The 16,300-nt window shown below is 40.3% G+C and overlaps 1 protein-coding gene across 1 annotated transcript; it reads right to left on the minus strand.

The window, feature by feature from the left end:
- Window positions 1–279: 279 nt before the first annotated feature.
- On the minus strand, window positions 280–11,821 carry zmp:0000000896 (caspase recruitment domain-containing protein 11). The gene is made up of 24 exons (XM_068336905.1): window positions 11,548–11,821; window positions 9,485–9,727; window positions 8,336–8,473; window positions 7,492–7,678; window positions 6,825–6,963; window positions 5,796–5,987; window positions 5,545–5,664; window positions 5,322–5,447; window positions 4,970–5,149; window positions 4,774–4,878; window positions 4,404–4,440; window positions 4,279–4,316; window positions 4,086–4,174; window positions 3,943–3,989; window positions 3,532–3,652; window positions 3,217–3,394; window positions 2,967–3,090; window positions 2,597–2,837; window positions 2,310–2,376; window positions 2,095–2,197; window positions 1,832–1,990; window positions 1,617–1,729; window positions 1,274–1,389; window positions 280–1,160 (listed from the first exon to the last, which is right to left on the minus strand). Exons 1-24 carry the CDS (start codon window positions 11,552–11,554, stop codon window positions 938–940), a joined length of 3,093 nt encoding a protein of 1,030 aa, XP_068193006.1. The 5' UTR covers window positions 11,555–11,821; the 3' UTR covers window positions 280–937.
- Between the last annotated feature and the right edge of the window lie 4,479 nt (window positions 11,822–16,300).

Raw genomic sequence — 16,300 nt, forward strand, 5'->3', positions numbered from 1 at the left:
TGTGCTGCGGATAAGCCTGTTTAATGAAATATTGGAAGTCTACCTGTTTTTCTTAGAATAAGATGAATAAACTTGTCTGGACTTGTGGCCTCGTCCTGCAGACCAAATGTATTTTGCTTGTTTTTTCCCCCGTTCACTTGTCTCTGTTATTTTTGTTACAGTTCATTAGAATAGTTTCCTCAATCAGTCTAGATTTTTGCACTGATGTTTGACCGCTGTATCTGAGGTTATTTGTTCAAGTCTGCTGTGTATCTGAGCACACAAGTGAAGCAGTTTAAAACAATACAAAAGAAAGACTTTTAGTATTAAAAGCAAGAAAAACACTTCTTCATTCTGAACTACATCCTTAGTCATATAATAGAGCATGAATGCAAATTCAGTTGTTGACTTTTATAATACATAAAAAGCATAATACATAAAAAAAAGTATGAAGGAACCAGCTATTATTCTCTCAAAACAGCCGTCTGTGTTAATTGCATTTAGGAATGATTAGCAAAATTGATTTACATCTTCGAGTTATCGGTAGCCCAAAAAGGCCAACACTGTGCCAACTGCAAAATGCCGATAAGCCGGTCTGTATCTTATGCATGCCTGTTAACAACATACTACAGTCCCCAAAACCTCAGTCTATTCTCTATCTTTATATCCTCATCATATGATATCATTCATCAAAATGAAAACTATTTTCAAATCCTAATAACTGTCAAAATGCAGTTAGAATATAATTGAAATTATTGATTAAAACTGTATGGGTTAAACCTGTTTGAGCTTTCTCCCTGCGGTTGCCAGTCCAGCTTGGCTATACAGTATAGATGAGAATAATGCAACTTCCTGTTTGGATGAACGTACATAGGCTTAAAATGGGTTTTGACATTCAAGATCAAACACAGTCCACTTTGAAAGGTTGATATAACAACATGTTATACAGACTTTGACATTAGAATTCTGTTTTGTACTGAAGCCTATCCAGTTCAACCCATGCAACTGCACTCTGCTGGGTGCAGATGGCGTTGCGTATGGCTGCTAGCAGCTCCTCGGTGCAGCTCCAGCTGCTGGGCTCCAGTGTGTGGTAAAGCAGTGGCAGCGTCTCCAGCTGCAGCTCCTCAGCTTGGCACATCTCTTCCATTATGCTGTCCTCTCCACATCGAGGAAAAAACTTCCTATTATTCAGAGAATTCAGAGTTTTCTTAGATTTCAGAACATAAAAATAGATGTCTGCAATTACTGCTGCAATGACTTCCCCTGCATTCAGAGCAAAAGAATGTGCACTTACCTCAGCTTTTTGTGCTTTTTGTTTCTGGGGCGGATATGGATGACAATAGGGTAAATCCCCTGTCTTAACAAACCCTCAACACTGGGCAGCCCCAGCTCCAGCAGACAATGCTTGTCCTGTGAGACACACACATAGAGAAAATAATAGTTGATATGGGTTTGGCTGTGATTGGTTAATGATTTTACCATCAAACAACCCTCCAACATTTCCATGAAGGAAACGGGATATTTCTGTCATGAGATGATTAGTATAGCAACAGTGCAAATTAAGGTGCATTCAGTTATAAAAGGTAACAAGATGATGGAGTAAAGAAAAATCATGAGATAATATCTTATGATATTACCTGACTAATGATGTCCTGTATTGACTGAAGCCGTATACCCAGAGCCTGATCTGGACTGAGGGAATCTAAAAAGAAAACTCTCTTGTCTTTTCTGTCTGACGCCGGGATAGGCTCTGCAAACCGGAAGAAACAGAGCAAAGAGAGAAGACTGTAAACATTTAATGGTCATTCAGTGACATTTGGAGCATCATGACAATTGGTTTCTGTGCACATACCTGGCTGGCAGGTATCAAAAGTCAAGCCAGACTCAGCTGGTTGCAGCATCCTCTCTATGAGACCACGAGACAGAAGGGAGGGGGAAAAGATAACCGGTCGCTTAGTCTGGGACTGCACCGGATGCACTACACTGTATGGGTTCAGGTGCTCCTCGTGACCTGAGAGAACCAACACACAAGAAGGTATGTGCACGTAAATGCAAAGTACTTACAGTACAAATTATTTGAAATTGCATTCCTGTAACACACTGGCTGGACCTTACGTTTGCTGAGTGTGTAAAGGACCTGCTGTGCAGAACCATTCCCACGACAAACGGGATCTACAGCCTTGACCAGGCGAATGCGTCCCGTTGACTTCTTCATGAACTACATGAACAAAGCAGAGAACTCGGATATTTAATAGCTGTGGTAACCACTTGTGTGATAAGTGAATTTGAGCCTGATGTTCATATGTTTTAAAAATGAGTAGATTTACTACCTTCTTCTTGAAGTCCTTTTGCTCCATTGCCATTTTCCGTAGCTTCACAAGGAGCAACTGTTGGGCCCTGAGATGGAAACACATACAATCCACTTAATACCTCCATATTATTATTTTTTACCCTTTTTATTTTTAACCCTGCTCAGATTGTTGCCTTTGCAACCCGGCTCCAGATAAGTGGTCAAAGATGGATGGATGCATGGATGAAAAGTAGTAAATGAAAGTTTTAATTTATTTCAATTTAATCTAGTGCTTTAAAGCAGTAAATGAAGGTCTATGTGACAAACCTGTTGTAGTTGGGCATGGTTCCTGCCTGCAGGGACTTTGCTGTGTGTGTATCCACCAGGGAACAGCGCCAGTGGTATTTTCCATTGTACCGTGTGTCTGTGACATATATAATGTCATCACAGCACACACCCAGACTGGGTGGGTCGCCCTGAGGCTCCATGTTGAGGTTGACACGGACATAGAAGGAGTCAGCACCCTTAAACGTAGGCTCTGATATCTGGGAGCATAGTTTGGTATATGCTGAATGAAAGGAACAGAAGATGGGGGCAGCTTAATCTATCTCTCTTAATAAGCACAAGTTGTGTAATGCTAGAGCTTTCAAAAATCCATTGTTGTATATTTTTTTGATTCCTGAAGAAATGGACTTACCCTCTGCATTGCTCCGGAATTTGAGCATGGAAAGCTCGGTCCACCACTGTAGAGAGAAGTGAGCTACTTCAGCAGTGCATTGGCTCAGCATCACACTGTCACCACCAAACAGAACCCGCTCCAGCTGGACACCATGAAGGGAAGGCAATATGTTACATGTCAGCCTTGAATTATTTTATTCACTCCAGCATACAGAACTGCAGAATGTATTCCTCCAAAAATTACAATCACAAGAATCACAGAAACACACCTCCAGTAGCTCACTGCCCTCCTTCAGTCCATATTCTTCTGCTGGGGAACCTGCTCTCACATGGCTGACAAAGATCCCCGTCCTGCTTCCCCCAACTATTGTAATATCATTAGCTAGACTGGCATTTCTTTGCTTTGGTGTTGCAGGTGGGCTTGAAGATGGGGATGGTGGAGGTATCCTGAAAGATGATGAGGAAGAGTCGCAAATAATCAGGATGGTATGAAAAAGTACGACCGTATCAATCCATCTCCAACAGTGTTAGAAACAAGTGTCAGTGCTCAAAACATATTCTATTTGTCATTATTGAACCTGTACCTGGAAACTTTGGGATGGGGTTGATGAGAAGAGACTACAGGGATGTTGACCAGGTCAGGGGGGAACAGATGAGAGTGTAGGGAGTTACAAGAATCCCACAAAGATGTTCCACTCTGCTCACCTGAAAACACCAGGCAGCTTCATAAATAATGCTTGCTACGTAGTGCTGGCTAATACTGCGAAGAACAGGCTTCATTCCCTCTATTATCTTTGATTTATTACATTTTGATGGAAAATGTAAGACTGAAGAATCACTGTCAACTGTTATATTTGGGGGGGGGGGGTTCTGAAGGATTGCTAATAGAAATGAAAGATTGTTAATACAAATTGATGAGTACCCAAAGGCCTCCTTTTATTTGTTAAGCAGTCTGTAACACTTGTTCATTCAAATCACGGCAGAATCAAATATACCTGCAATATTATCATTCTCATCACTGCCCCAGGACTCCAAGTCAAACCTTTTCGTAAAATAAAAAAGAGATGTTAAGCAAATGAAGTAAAAGTGAAATCAGTTGTTGACATTAGCGGTGTTAGGTGGGGGCTGTCAAACTCACTCTATGTTGAATCGGCGATTGATGGAGTTCATACAAGGAGGAAAAGGAAATGTGGACAGTCGATTTATTTCCTTTTCACTGTCTTCTGTCTGTGAACAGAGATGTGGATAAAATGACTAATTTTAATGCTTTTGTTCTTTCTTTTTTCCCCCTTTAGTTCTTGTGCTTGTTGATGCAATGAGCTCATACTCACTGATGAAATGAGGTTCTCCTCTGAATTGAAATTAAAATCTGTGAAAGAGCAGACAGAACATTAAATAAATTAAGTGCTTCCAAGCGCAAATACAGAAATTCATCTTCCAGATGTTCATGACGTACCGACAGAAGTCCCATTGGTTTGGCCTCTAGAGGGCGACTGTTGAACAGAGGTTCCTCAGGGTCAGTCAGAAGTATTTTGCAGGCACTAACATGCTGTGTTCCTTAACAATCCACCCCAGTGTTTAATTCTTTAGACAGTAATAAGAAGCTGGTGCAGCTGAAAATGCTACGCAGGCCAAAAACTACATTCCTTGCATAGTGTAATAATGACAATGGGATAATTTCACTCGCTAGAACATGGAAATAATAACTTACAAGGCACAAAGAAGATGCTCTATGATGGAAACAGCAGGCAAATCTACTGACTTTAACCAAAGAATTAGGACCTTTGATTTAAATGACATAATAATAGTTGAATGCCGGCCCTGACCTTTCGTAGCAGCAGACGGTTGCTATTAGCCTGGGGTCTCAGGTCCAGGCCGAGGGAACAGCAGGGGCCGTAGCATTGGTCCTCACTGCACAGGGACAGGTGGGACTAGGGAGCAGACATGAGATAATACATGTGTCTGCAGTAGAAAGACAAAGCTGCGCTCCTAACTCAGGGTTCTGCTGTGTGGTAAACTCACACAGTGCAGACAGGTGCTGCTCTGCTCCATCTTCTCCCGGCTCTTCTCCCTCTCCTTCTCCAGTTCCTTCTGCTGCTGCTCCACGTTGGCCTGCAGCTCTGCAATGCATTTGCGCAGGCGGTTCTTATCCAGAAGACAGTCATTATACTCCACCTGCAGGCTGTCTCGACTGTGCAGAGCCTGGTAAAAAGACAAAAGCATAAAGAAAAACTTTTCTGTATTGCAGACAGACATCAAAGAGGTTTATGTGTTGCATCCAACTGACTCATCTACAACAGAATTACACCTTGATTCACTCTTGACTGAGACTTCACAGGCATCTCAGGCTTGGTGTAGACCCTCTGCTCCTTACCTGATCTCTCTCCTTTTCCAGTTCCATGATTTGGTTAAAATAAGAAACGCTTCTCTTCTGTTCAGTCTCCCAGTCGAGCTGCAGAGTTCTCACTTTCAGCTGCAGCTGCTCGTACTGTGACTCCAACTACAAACATAGTTTACCATTACAACAGTTACTGATGTTACAGGGAAGATTCACTGCCATTGGAAGCATATCAAATGATTTAGGTAAAATTGTTCACCTTGTCCATGTGCTCCTCAGAGATCTCCAGCTCTCCCTGCAGTCTAGTAATGATATTACAGAGATCCTGCCTCTGCTCTGCAGATTCCCTGCGGTCCTGCTGCAGGATATCCATCAGGGCCTCAGGTACACAAGAGAGAATATTCTTAGAACATAAAAAAGCACGCTGGAAAACTGCCATAAAAAGCCTAAACTTTAAACAACTATAAAATCGCTTTCGGGAGAAAAACATCATAGTCTTGAAAAACATACTATGACTCCTGTGGCAGGAACTGAGTCTCTCTTCCTTTCCACAGATTTCTCAGCAGCGGTAGATGACAGCAGCTTTTCTGGCAAAACAGGCGGATTGTTTACTCCATTAAGGAGCAAACTGTTCCTTTTTGACAGTATTGTATTATCTGGAGAGTTTTCCGCCTCGATCAATCTGGACCTCAGCTGCTCTACCTGCATGGAAAACAAACAAAAAGAGACATAGGCCATGGTTTTTCCATACCAGCTCTTGGTGCATGCTGTTGCCAATGTATTCAAAATCAAAACTCCTAATTTTTTAAACTAGAATATGAAGCTTTTTAGATTATAACTACTGATAATTTATCACTGCAAGATTATTATATAACAGTTAGTATGTTATCTTTTTACCAAACTCAATAGTGTGCATAAAAGTCCAACCAAGGTATTAGTTATACACCATCATCAGACCTACTACACAAATGTATTAGCAGCACAGTGCTCAATACAAAACATCTTACAGCACAAAAAGATAACCACAAGTGTTTGTAATTTCCATGATGTGTTTTTCTTTGGGTTGTGTGGCAGACATGTTGTGACAGTGCAGTGGGGGGGATGTCTACACAGCCGGTTTGAGCTGCTCACTTCAGCTCTCGGCTGTAGCAGTCAGATAAAATAAAATAGATGTTTAAACCTTAGAATAACAAGGATCAGGGGAAAAGTTGCCAGACTTATATTTTGAAGAGGAAGAAAAAAATATTACAAAAGCATGTGAGAGAATGTTAAGTAAAAGTTAAAAAAAGTTAATGTTAAGTTAAGTTTTTTTAAGTAAAAAAAAAGGTGTGTTGAAAAATGTAAATCTGTTATTTGGACAGGTTTGAAGGGGTATATGGGACCTAATGTGTTTACAACTGTCAGAGTTATACTTTAAAAGTGCTGCCCTCCATACTGATATGTAATAAAGAGAAATGATTCATCACACTGTGTTAATAATTCATAACTCTCATGAACAAGGAACAATTTCAGTGTCCAGTCATTCACATCTAAACCCACCTGCCTCAGAAGGTCTCTCTCACGGGCCGAAGCCTTGCCTTGTTCCTCCAGGGCCCTGGAGTACTTCACCGCCTGCTCCAGGTGTCTGTCCTTCAGCTTGCTCAACTCTCGACTGGCTGATTCCCAGTCCTGTCGCAGCCTGGGAATCACATTTAAGGAAGATTAGGGTAAAAAACAAGTTTCTGATCAATCATTTCTAAATCACACTCTAAACTATTGGTCCAAGTGCATCTTGAACCAACCACCCTCCAGTCCCCAAGCCAAGACGTGGTGGACTAAGCTACTACTGTTGCTGTATTGCATTTAGAGTAGTTTGAATTCACTGAAAAATATATATTTGTGGAATGACTGAGCAGCCTTTTCATCTGATCAAGAGTTGAATACGAAAAAACCCAACCCTCTGTAGGAACCCAGCTTTGTCCGTCGTGCGTTTAATATCAAGGACAGTTACATATCAGTGGGTTGTGAGTAGACAACAGGATATTAAAGTGATATCCTTTAAAATTGTCAGCAAATGTTTATTCTTTGACTCCTTGCTCAACCAAAGTAACCAAGGGAACCGAGAATTGTCTTCAAGCTTTTCCTAGAAGTCTGTTTGATTTTATTCGACACAGAGATCATGACTCGGATGACTGAGACTCTTCACACACAACCATGAGAGACGCACCTCTCTAGCTGCAGCTTGTCGTGACGTAACTCCTGAGTTTTACGCTCAGCGCGGCTGCGCTCCTCCTCCGCCATACGACAACGCTGGGACAGACGTCGCTCACACAGTCGACTATTTCGAAGCTGCTGCCTCAGTTTGCGCACCTCCAGGAGGAGAAACTGAGTCAACCCCTCTGGACCTTCCTCATCTGGGGAGGGAAGACAGGTTTGGGCCCACTGGTTAAAATTTGTGAAGTGTAAGCTCACTTTTAAGCACCAAACATTGGAAAGCCTTTTAAAGTTAGATAACTTTCAGAAAGGGTTGTGAATTATAATAATATTATCAGCTCTACAGATGTGATGTGAGAAATTTGATTTCCAAACATCTCAGTAAAGAATATTCTTTGCTCAATCTCCCATGAAGACGTCCAGTTAACACAAGCAATTTGTCAAAAGTCATATTCTACACTTAAGTCTAAATGACAGCTTTAATGACAATAAATATAGCTATTTTGTGATTACAGTTAAAGGCATACATCTAATGAAATACTTGATTACTCTTCACATAAAGCCTGTTGTAAACAGGTTTTTTATTGAAATTCTCATTAAAACTGTCCTATCCCAGATGTTTGATATGTATATGAATTTAATACAAATAATTAAACAAATTTTTGTGGAAAAACAACAGCAACAGGTCATTCACTCAAAGTTAATCAAAACAAGTCTGAACATGGTCTCTAAGCAAACCTTATTCACTTGACGGTCTCATATCACTGTTTTTTTGTTTGGTTTTTTTGTTCAGCTTCACATTCAACCCCACTCTGTGGTGTGTTCCACCCTTGGAATGCAAAGAGCTCCCAGCTTACCCAGTATGAGCGAGCAGCGCTGTGTGGGCTGCTCTCCAGTCAGCTGTGTGTACTGCTCTGGGTGGTAAAACTCCAGCGACTCCATGAAGGCCTGAAGACCTCGCTGACCTTGACCACGCAGGATGTCCAACAAGCGCCCTGTTCCACAAAAAGGCAAAAGAAAAGTTTGTAATGTACCGATGTTTGATCGATCAGCATCTGACACAGGTTCACTGACTCATCACGGTAAAGTTAAAACGAGACACAGACTTTACTACCACAGCTGAAGCCATAAAACTATACCTCTTTGTTAAGTGCATTAATCCCTGTCATTACATGCTGCTATTTCAAAGATCATTATAATGAATGACTCTGACCTAACCTCTCTGGCAATGAAACGATGGTGATACCAGGTGATGGGAGACGCTTGGGTGCTTTTCTTCATTCCATCCATACTTGCCACATCTTCCCTCTCCTGTTTCACTCCTCATTCTTTTCTCCCTACCTCACACTCCCCTTTACTTAGTGGAGTCTTTCATCTTTCTCCTGAGTTCCTGTCTGTTTCTTTCACTGAAACATCATTCATTACTGACCTGTTCCTCTCTGACGACTCACTCCACAATCATTCACACAAAATGTTTCTTCTCCAGGATCTGGACAGATACCCTTTCTGCGCCTGCTGTGATTTTCATAGACTGTTATCATTTGCAAAGCATCTTACAGGCATGTAGATCACTTTGTCTTCCAGGCCATCATTTTTATAGCTACTCTTAGCAAAACTCATATTGCATGTTGCCTCATGTATTTTAGCTGTTCTTACTGCAATGCACTCAATTTATAAAGAATATGATGCTCCTCTTTTTAATCTCCCATTGAGGACCAGTGTTACAGTAATACTAGCTCCAGCAGAATGGGAAGAAAGAAAATGTGTTATTGTTACTTTTTCTATCTGTGTACTGACATGATTTTTTTCATGGGCAACAGAAACAATGTCATCTTAGAAGGAGGAAGTGAATCTAAAACCATGTGTATTAGATTCAGATTCAGATACCTTTTGAGCTGAGCTTGACGTCACAGTCACAAATTGGAAAGTTTGAAAGAAACTTGTTGACTTTGCGTAAGAGGATCAGTGACGCTCGATTTGTGATGGGTTTCTGCCTGACGCCTTACCAGCCTTACTGATGCGCAGTGGGTACTGCGTGGAGTTGAGCACTTCATCTTCGTCCTGCTCATCGATGACTTTACACTGGCGCAGGTACGGGGTAAGTTTGGCTGGGTTGAGAATCCGTGTGAGTTTGTGCCGCACGCCTTCCACGCGTTCCCAAAGCTCCTCACAGCGCTCCTCTGACCAGGGGGGAGAAGGTCGCACCCCCTCCTGAGAGATGTCTGCAACATCTGCCCAAACCGTCACACCTGCAACGATCCAAAAATTCTCAGCGTGATAAATGTGTGAATGACTGCGCTAAAACAGAGACAAGAAAAAAGAAAATGATTAAGTTATTCAGAAATATTTAGGGTGATATCTTTTTGAAGTTGAGGCCAAAGAAGATTAACCTGTATCTTTCCCAGATTTGGTGTTACATCTCACAGAAGAAGACATTTGTTCAGGTGAAAGACAATAATTGTCTGTAAGAATGAAGATCTTGTGTTTCATATGCAGTATGGTTTACTAGGATTAACAGGCAGTTTGTTTATCCACTCTTTAATTTCCTGAGAAGGAAAGGGTCTGCTGTTATGATGACCATGATTTACTGTGGGGTGGGGGGTGGGGGGTGATGTGGGTCAATGTCTCAGAGGGTAGGAATGAAAATACTGGTGTGACTCATTACTGCACACCTAAAACACACCAGAGGACTGCAGAAAAAGCTCTCTGGGCCCCATTCACTTCACAATGGAGGAGACAAGGAGAGAAAGTGAGTAAAACAGACAGAATAGGAGATGAGTAAAACTCAGAGACAACTGAACTATTTTCTTAATGAGATGAAGGGTAGTTTAACAGAATTGTCTATTGGGAGAACATGAGGGAGAAAATGTTCCCAAATATTTTAAGTCCAGCGAGGGATTGTTGAATAGGGGTACAATAACAATGAAATGTTGATTCTCTTCATCCCTGTGCCTCATTTCTGTTGGTTTAACTGGAATGAGTCTGATGTAACAACTGTGATCACAGCTCCAGATCACTGCTTTCTTTCTCAGGTCACTAAAGTTTACTACAGTATGTGTTAATGTTTAATTTCATAATGCCTACTGGGCTTTTAACTGTTGATCTGCAAAATAAAGATATGTCAAGACTCTCTAGTCTCTGAAATCTTATATTTATCAAACTTTACACATTTTTGCAGCGCAGACATATTGTAATTAAACTGTAGGTACATACAGAAGAATAAAGAATTAATCTTAAATGTCTTAATGTTAGGGACTGGTGGTGTCTGCTGTCTGCAGCTGATCGCTGTTTGAGCTGCTGCAGGCTGGGACACGTCTGAATGCTCTGGAATCTTTGTGATGATCTGTAAACACTCTATTGAGACATGATTGTCATGTGATGACTATCTCCTCCACACACTCAAGAGTAGGAGAAAACATGCATCCCTATTTTTACAAATAGTACCCAGTTAAAACAAGATTAAGTGAAAGCCATAAAAAAAACTAAAAAAAAATTAAGTTACCAACACTGCAACAAAGATCAGGAAAACATTAGAAATAATTAAAGTTTTGTTTTGTTTTTGTTTTTTTAAATCGTGTTATTTACAGCAAAGATGAGATATGCCATCAAGAAGGTCTTAATTCATTGCTTGGTCTCCTGACTTTCCTCAAACTCGAAGGATTTGTATTATTTTGCTGACAGTTTTGTATTGGAGAAATGTGTAACTCCGCTGAGAACTGGTTCAGACTTCTAGTCTTACTCAACTATACTTGTCAGAGGTAAACACGTCACAGACTGTGACATTACACACAAGCACATTAGTGCATGTAGTGCGGCAGGTAAATTAAAGTCAATTTTCAACTTCAGAGAGTGGGGTCTTTTTTTTTCTGGTCTTTATTTTTTCCTTGAAACAAACTGTAACCTAAAACTAATGATCCAATAACACGCCATAAAAAAACCCTTGCTGCCTGTTAAAGCCTTGTCATGTGAAGACTGACTGACAAGGCTGTCGATCATTACTCGAAACGAATAAGAATAAAAACAAAGAACAAACAACGCCCTGTGGGTGAAATCTTGAATATTGACTTACCACTCATGTCTTGAACCTGGTTGATTCTAGTTTGGTGATAATCGAGGGCGAAAGCGTGTTACAATCAAGACTTTCTTCATCTCATGCGAATCCAAAGAGGTGAAACTGAGCAATGAGCTCAGACTGTGTGGGCGCCACCTGACTGGAGAGCCGCGGAGCGCACGGTTCCTCCTTTACGCACAGATCCCACTCCTCCACCTTCTGTCAGCCTCGGTCCGCCAATGCAGACATGAAGAATGGGATCACATAAAGTGTCACATCACACCTCTATCAACACCTCTCTGACCGTTCAGGTTCAAAATTATTCTATTACTGCGAACTCTCAAACACTAGATGGCGCATTCAACCAATGTTCCTACAATGGCAGAGCTGTGGCCAAAAATAATATTACTGTATAACAACAAAAGTGCTGATATTGCAAATTTTCTCAGAGGGGAGTAAACAGGATTCATTTTTCTAGAACTTTGTGTCCTTTGATTTTTTTTTGTTTGTCATTGAGGTTAATCACAGAAATAAAGACAAAGAGAATATGATTCATCAACACTGTGAGTCACCGCCACCAGAAACTCCAACGACGACTGAAAACAATTTGTAAAAGTACAACTTGAGAAGACTTGGTGTTGTATGGTTTACAGCAGGTTAATTTACAAGCAACCTGTAGAAGGACACTTGACAGATGTAATTCACTTTTCCACAGAGTTTGACTTTTTAAGTCGACTAGTATTTGGGTTTTCTTTGGCATGATCCTCACAATAAGGTTAGTTTTGTGTAGTAGTGTCAAATAAGTGGAACAACTGACTAATACAGATTGCTCACTTGATTATTCATCAGTACCATGTACTGATGTAAAGGTGTGAGCAAAGTGCATTTAGTTAAAAATATTAAACCCAAATCTAGTCAGGAAGTTCAATATTTAGTGTAATATAAATAAGAATAAAAGAGAACATTGAGTCGTTTCAGATGTTTAAACCTAATGGAATCCTATTCCTTTATGTAAATGTATTCTTCTCCTTCTGTTTGTGTGGGGCAGCACTGGGTGGAGGGTGTAAATGTGTTACAGTGTGAAGGCAGACAGGAAATATGGGGTGCTTGACAGAAGAATGTGTCTTTTCCTTGGGATGTGGACATAAAATGTCAGACTTCCCTCTGTCTCTGAATAAACAGTCCTCGGGGTGTCAGTCCTGTTGCTTAGAGATCATTTGAGCTACTAAATACAAAGGGTACCAAGGAAATGACACCATATTAGCTAATTCGGTGTAGGTTGCGTAGTTGAGTGTCGTCTATCTGTAAATGCTGTCTGTATAAACTGCATAGAGAGTCGCTCAAGAAGAAATTCTATCATGTTGCTTCAGGTCCTGACCACACTTCTGTATGTAAGCTACACAACAATAACACTGACGAGAATATCTCATTTTGAAGACTCACTTTCTGCTGGATACAAAGGCCTATAAAAATAATATATTAATAATCTTGGTTGCTTTATCTTTTCCATAATTCTCTTTATCTCATTCCATCATTGCTGTCAGCCCTATTTTTTTTGGCACCTTTCTTACTTATGACTCACAAACTCAACCTCCTCTCCCCTTTAGCTCTAATCCACCTTTCTTTTCTGTTTGTTCCTTCTTTGCCTCTCTTCTTGGCATTTGCTCACCGTTCCTTCCCTCAGACAGTCGGTCCTGGTCTCAGTCTGGGGAGGGAGCACCGGTGGATGAGCATTCTTGTAGTCTCTGAGGTGACAGCAACACAGAGGAGCCAGTTCGCCCCACAGTTTACGCATGATGGAATTCATTGTGACAGCTCAGCAACAGAAACGGATTGTGCAGAATTCCTCAGGTTTAATATATATTCCAAGGTTTAGCTCTCCATAAAAAAAGGACTGAGAAGATGATTCAGAGTTTTGCTTTTTGTTTTTTTGTTTTTAAAGATGCAAAGATTTTTACTTTAACATTACAAGACAGAAGATTTTTCAGTATTCCAATCGAATCCATTTCACAAAACACTATCTGGTGTATTTTAGATGAACTTGCTAGGAGGGATGGGCATGTGAAAAAGAAAATTCTATCATATTTGGAAGTGGATTTATATAAAACCTTGTACAGAATAATTGGATAAAATTTGCATCAGTACTTTGTGTTTGCCTTGTTTCATAAATTTGGGTTATTTTATTTTACACGGACTGTTTGCTGAGGTCTTTACTCAACTGGGTGCCCCTCTAGTTTTCTAGCAGCAGTTTTGTTTGACCTGCAGCTTCATGGAAACAGGAATCACAACTAATCCACTTTACGTAATACAGATTTTCTTGCGTTTTTAAATCTGTTTTATTCCAGGATGTTAGATAAAGCACTGCAGAGACATTTTAAAGGCTTCCCCTCCCACAGATGTTTGTAGCTCAGACTCGTACATCTGAAGTGATTTCCATGGAACTCTGTATACAACAGCTCCAGTGTCTGTGGCTCTCATTTTTGTGTCTGTCCCTCTGATCCTAACTGGCACACAACAGATGAAGCCCTTCACCAGGCAGCTGAACCCCCATGACTCCATCTATGACTCAAGGCTGGCGGCTGCACAGAATCACCCCTTTGTGTCGGTGAAGAATGCTTCTTTTCTAAGTTGTTTTGTGAAACACGCAGCGAGAGAAAGAGCGGGATGCGGTATGAGTAATAGAAGCAGATTTAAATGTTCACATGTGATTTATGCTTCCTTAATAGAAAGGATGCTGTGACAGTAGCTTCAACTACCTCACTATTGTGCTTTATGACAAAGTAAAGAATAATAAATGAATTTCAGAAACCAGGAAAACATGTTTTTGTACTCTATAAAAAAGAAAATATATTGCAGAGGGTTCTTTACTGTGCTGACGAATATGCCTAAACTAGTAAATCCATTTGTGGCATCTACAGTTATGACGTCTAATGTTACATGATTGTAATTCTCAGCTTTGCATGTGTATCTTACCAAAGCAGCGCATGGTAGATTAACAGGAGCTTGTAAAGAACCCAGTCTAGCATCATGCAATTTCCTGATGTGAAATCCAGTAAAATGGATTCCACATCAATAACACCAGAGGGTCAAGGGAAGAAATTCTTACCGAAGAAAACAAAACCTGGACAAACAAAGAGTAGGACAAGCAGAGGCCAGTTTCAAGGTGCGTTTATTTATCACTGAATGAAGATGAAAAAGGTTTTGCTGTTACTGACTAAGATCCCTCGTAAAGGAGATGAGATTCTTGATCATCTTGACAACAATCAGAGCACACAAAACCTCAGTCTGGACAAACATAATGAAGAAGTCAACACAGAAGATTCAAGGAGTTTCTGAACATAAGTTTACCTGCTTCTGCTTTTGAATGATCCACTTTTACGTGAGGATATGGTTGGTTTTTACGGCTGTGATTGGTTAATATAAGCATATCTTCTGCTTTCACTTTTAGACCGGATGCCACAAATGTTGAGAAAAAAAACAAACATGAAGGAGGCGTTTCCTCAGCTGAGGCTCCATTTTTTGCCTAATAAGCACCTCTTTTCTTCACCTACAGTATGACTTTGTTCATTATTCATTACACTCAGTGACAAACACACACACACACAGACATGAATTTGTGCTGTAGAGGAAAACTCATTCCCCAGACTGTTCCCCTTCCAGACCAGTGAGGTTTGAGCTGATGTTTGAATTACAGGTTGTTATATAGCTGTCTAAATCTATGCTGCGCCACACAATTGAACTGCAGGCATAAACAGCTTTACAGGCCAACGCGAATCATAATTCAAATGCATAAATAGTTTTAGAAATCCAACAATAACCACATGTGAAACATTGCTTCAGAACAGGAACCGGTGTGTACAGTAATAGAGCAGTACAACTAGCACAACACTATTTATGCGTATATACTTCAGCCCACATTCCAAATGCACAACTGCATCTGAAGCTGATTTAATGTTCGGTGTTTTTTTTGTATTTCGATGTGTAATGTCGTTTAAATTTCTGCATGACTCACTTTGTGCTGGCTTATATTTGTCTGGCTAAAAGGGACTCTCTTTAATCCCACACCCTCAAGTCAAGCAACAGGAATAAAACTCTACTGCGTGGGAAGATACACATTAAAAAATGAGACAATTACTGTACAACATGTAGTTGTATTTCAGGTCTTACATGATGTCTGTAATTCCACCATCAGGATGTTTAAAGGGTCAACCAACAGACACAGAAAAACACAAAACACATCCAGAATTCAGGTGTAGTTCTAAAAATACAGCAATTTGTGATCCTATTAGGGAACTGGAGTCTGTCTGGACCACAGACTGGGATCGCTGGGCCAGGCAACAGGCTCGGCCGCCTCTGAGTGAGCAGGCAAAGAAATACCTGTCGAACCAAAATTATTCCATTGCACTGTAATCTAATTTGGGGACTAGTTTGGTTCTTTATTTCTTTCAATTTGATGAAATAATGTTTTATAATGACTTCAAAAGCAACTTATCATCATTTTGCAAGATGATCAATATTCAGAATTCAAGCTACTTGCTTTGATCGAAGAGAAAAGCTTGAATTAAAAATGCATGCGGTTTTATGTTTCAGATTAGTCAGAAATAAAATTTCTCATTGATAATTTGATCACTTTGTTTACTTGTTAGTCCCAAAAGTTGCAACTAATATTTCTATAACTCGAAAATCATCAGAAATAGTCTGGTGTGTGTTATTTTAGATTGCATTAAGCCTGCTAATAAACATTATTCTCATGTACTACATAAAATAAGGT

Source organism: Antennarius striatus, chromosome 16, assembly GCF_040054535.1.
Source record: "Antennarius striatus isolate MH-2024 chromosome 16, ASM4005453v1, whole genome shotgun sequence".
Lineage (NCBI taxonomy): Eukaryota > Metazoa > Chordata > Actinopteri > Lophiiformes > Antennariidae > Antennarius > Antennarius striatus.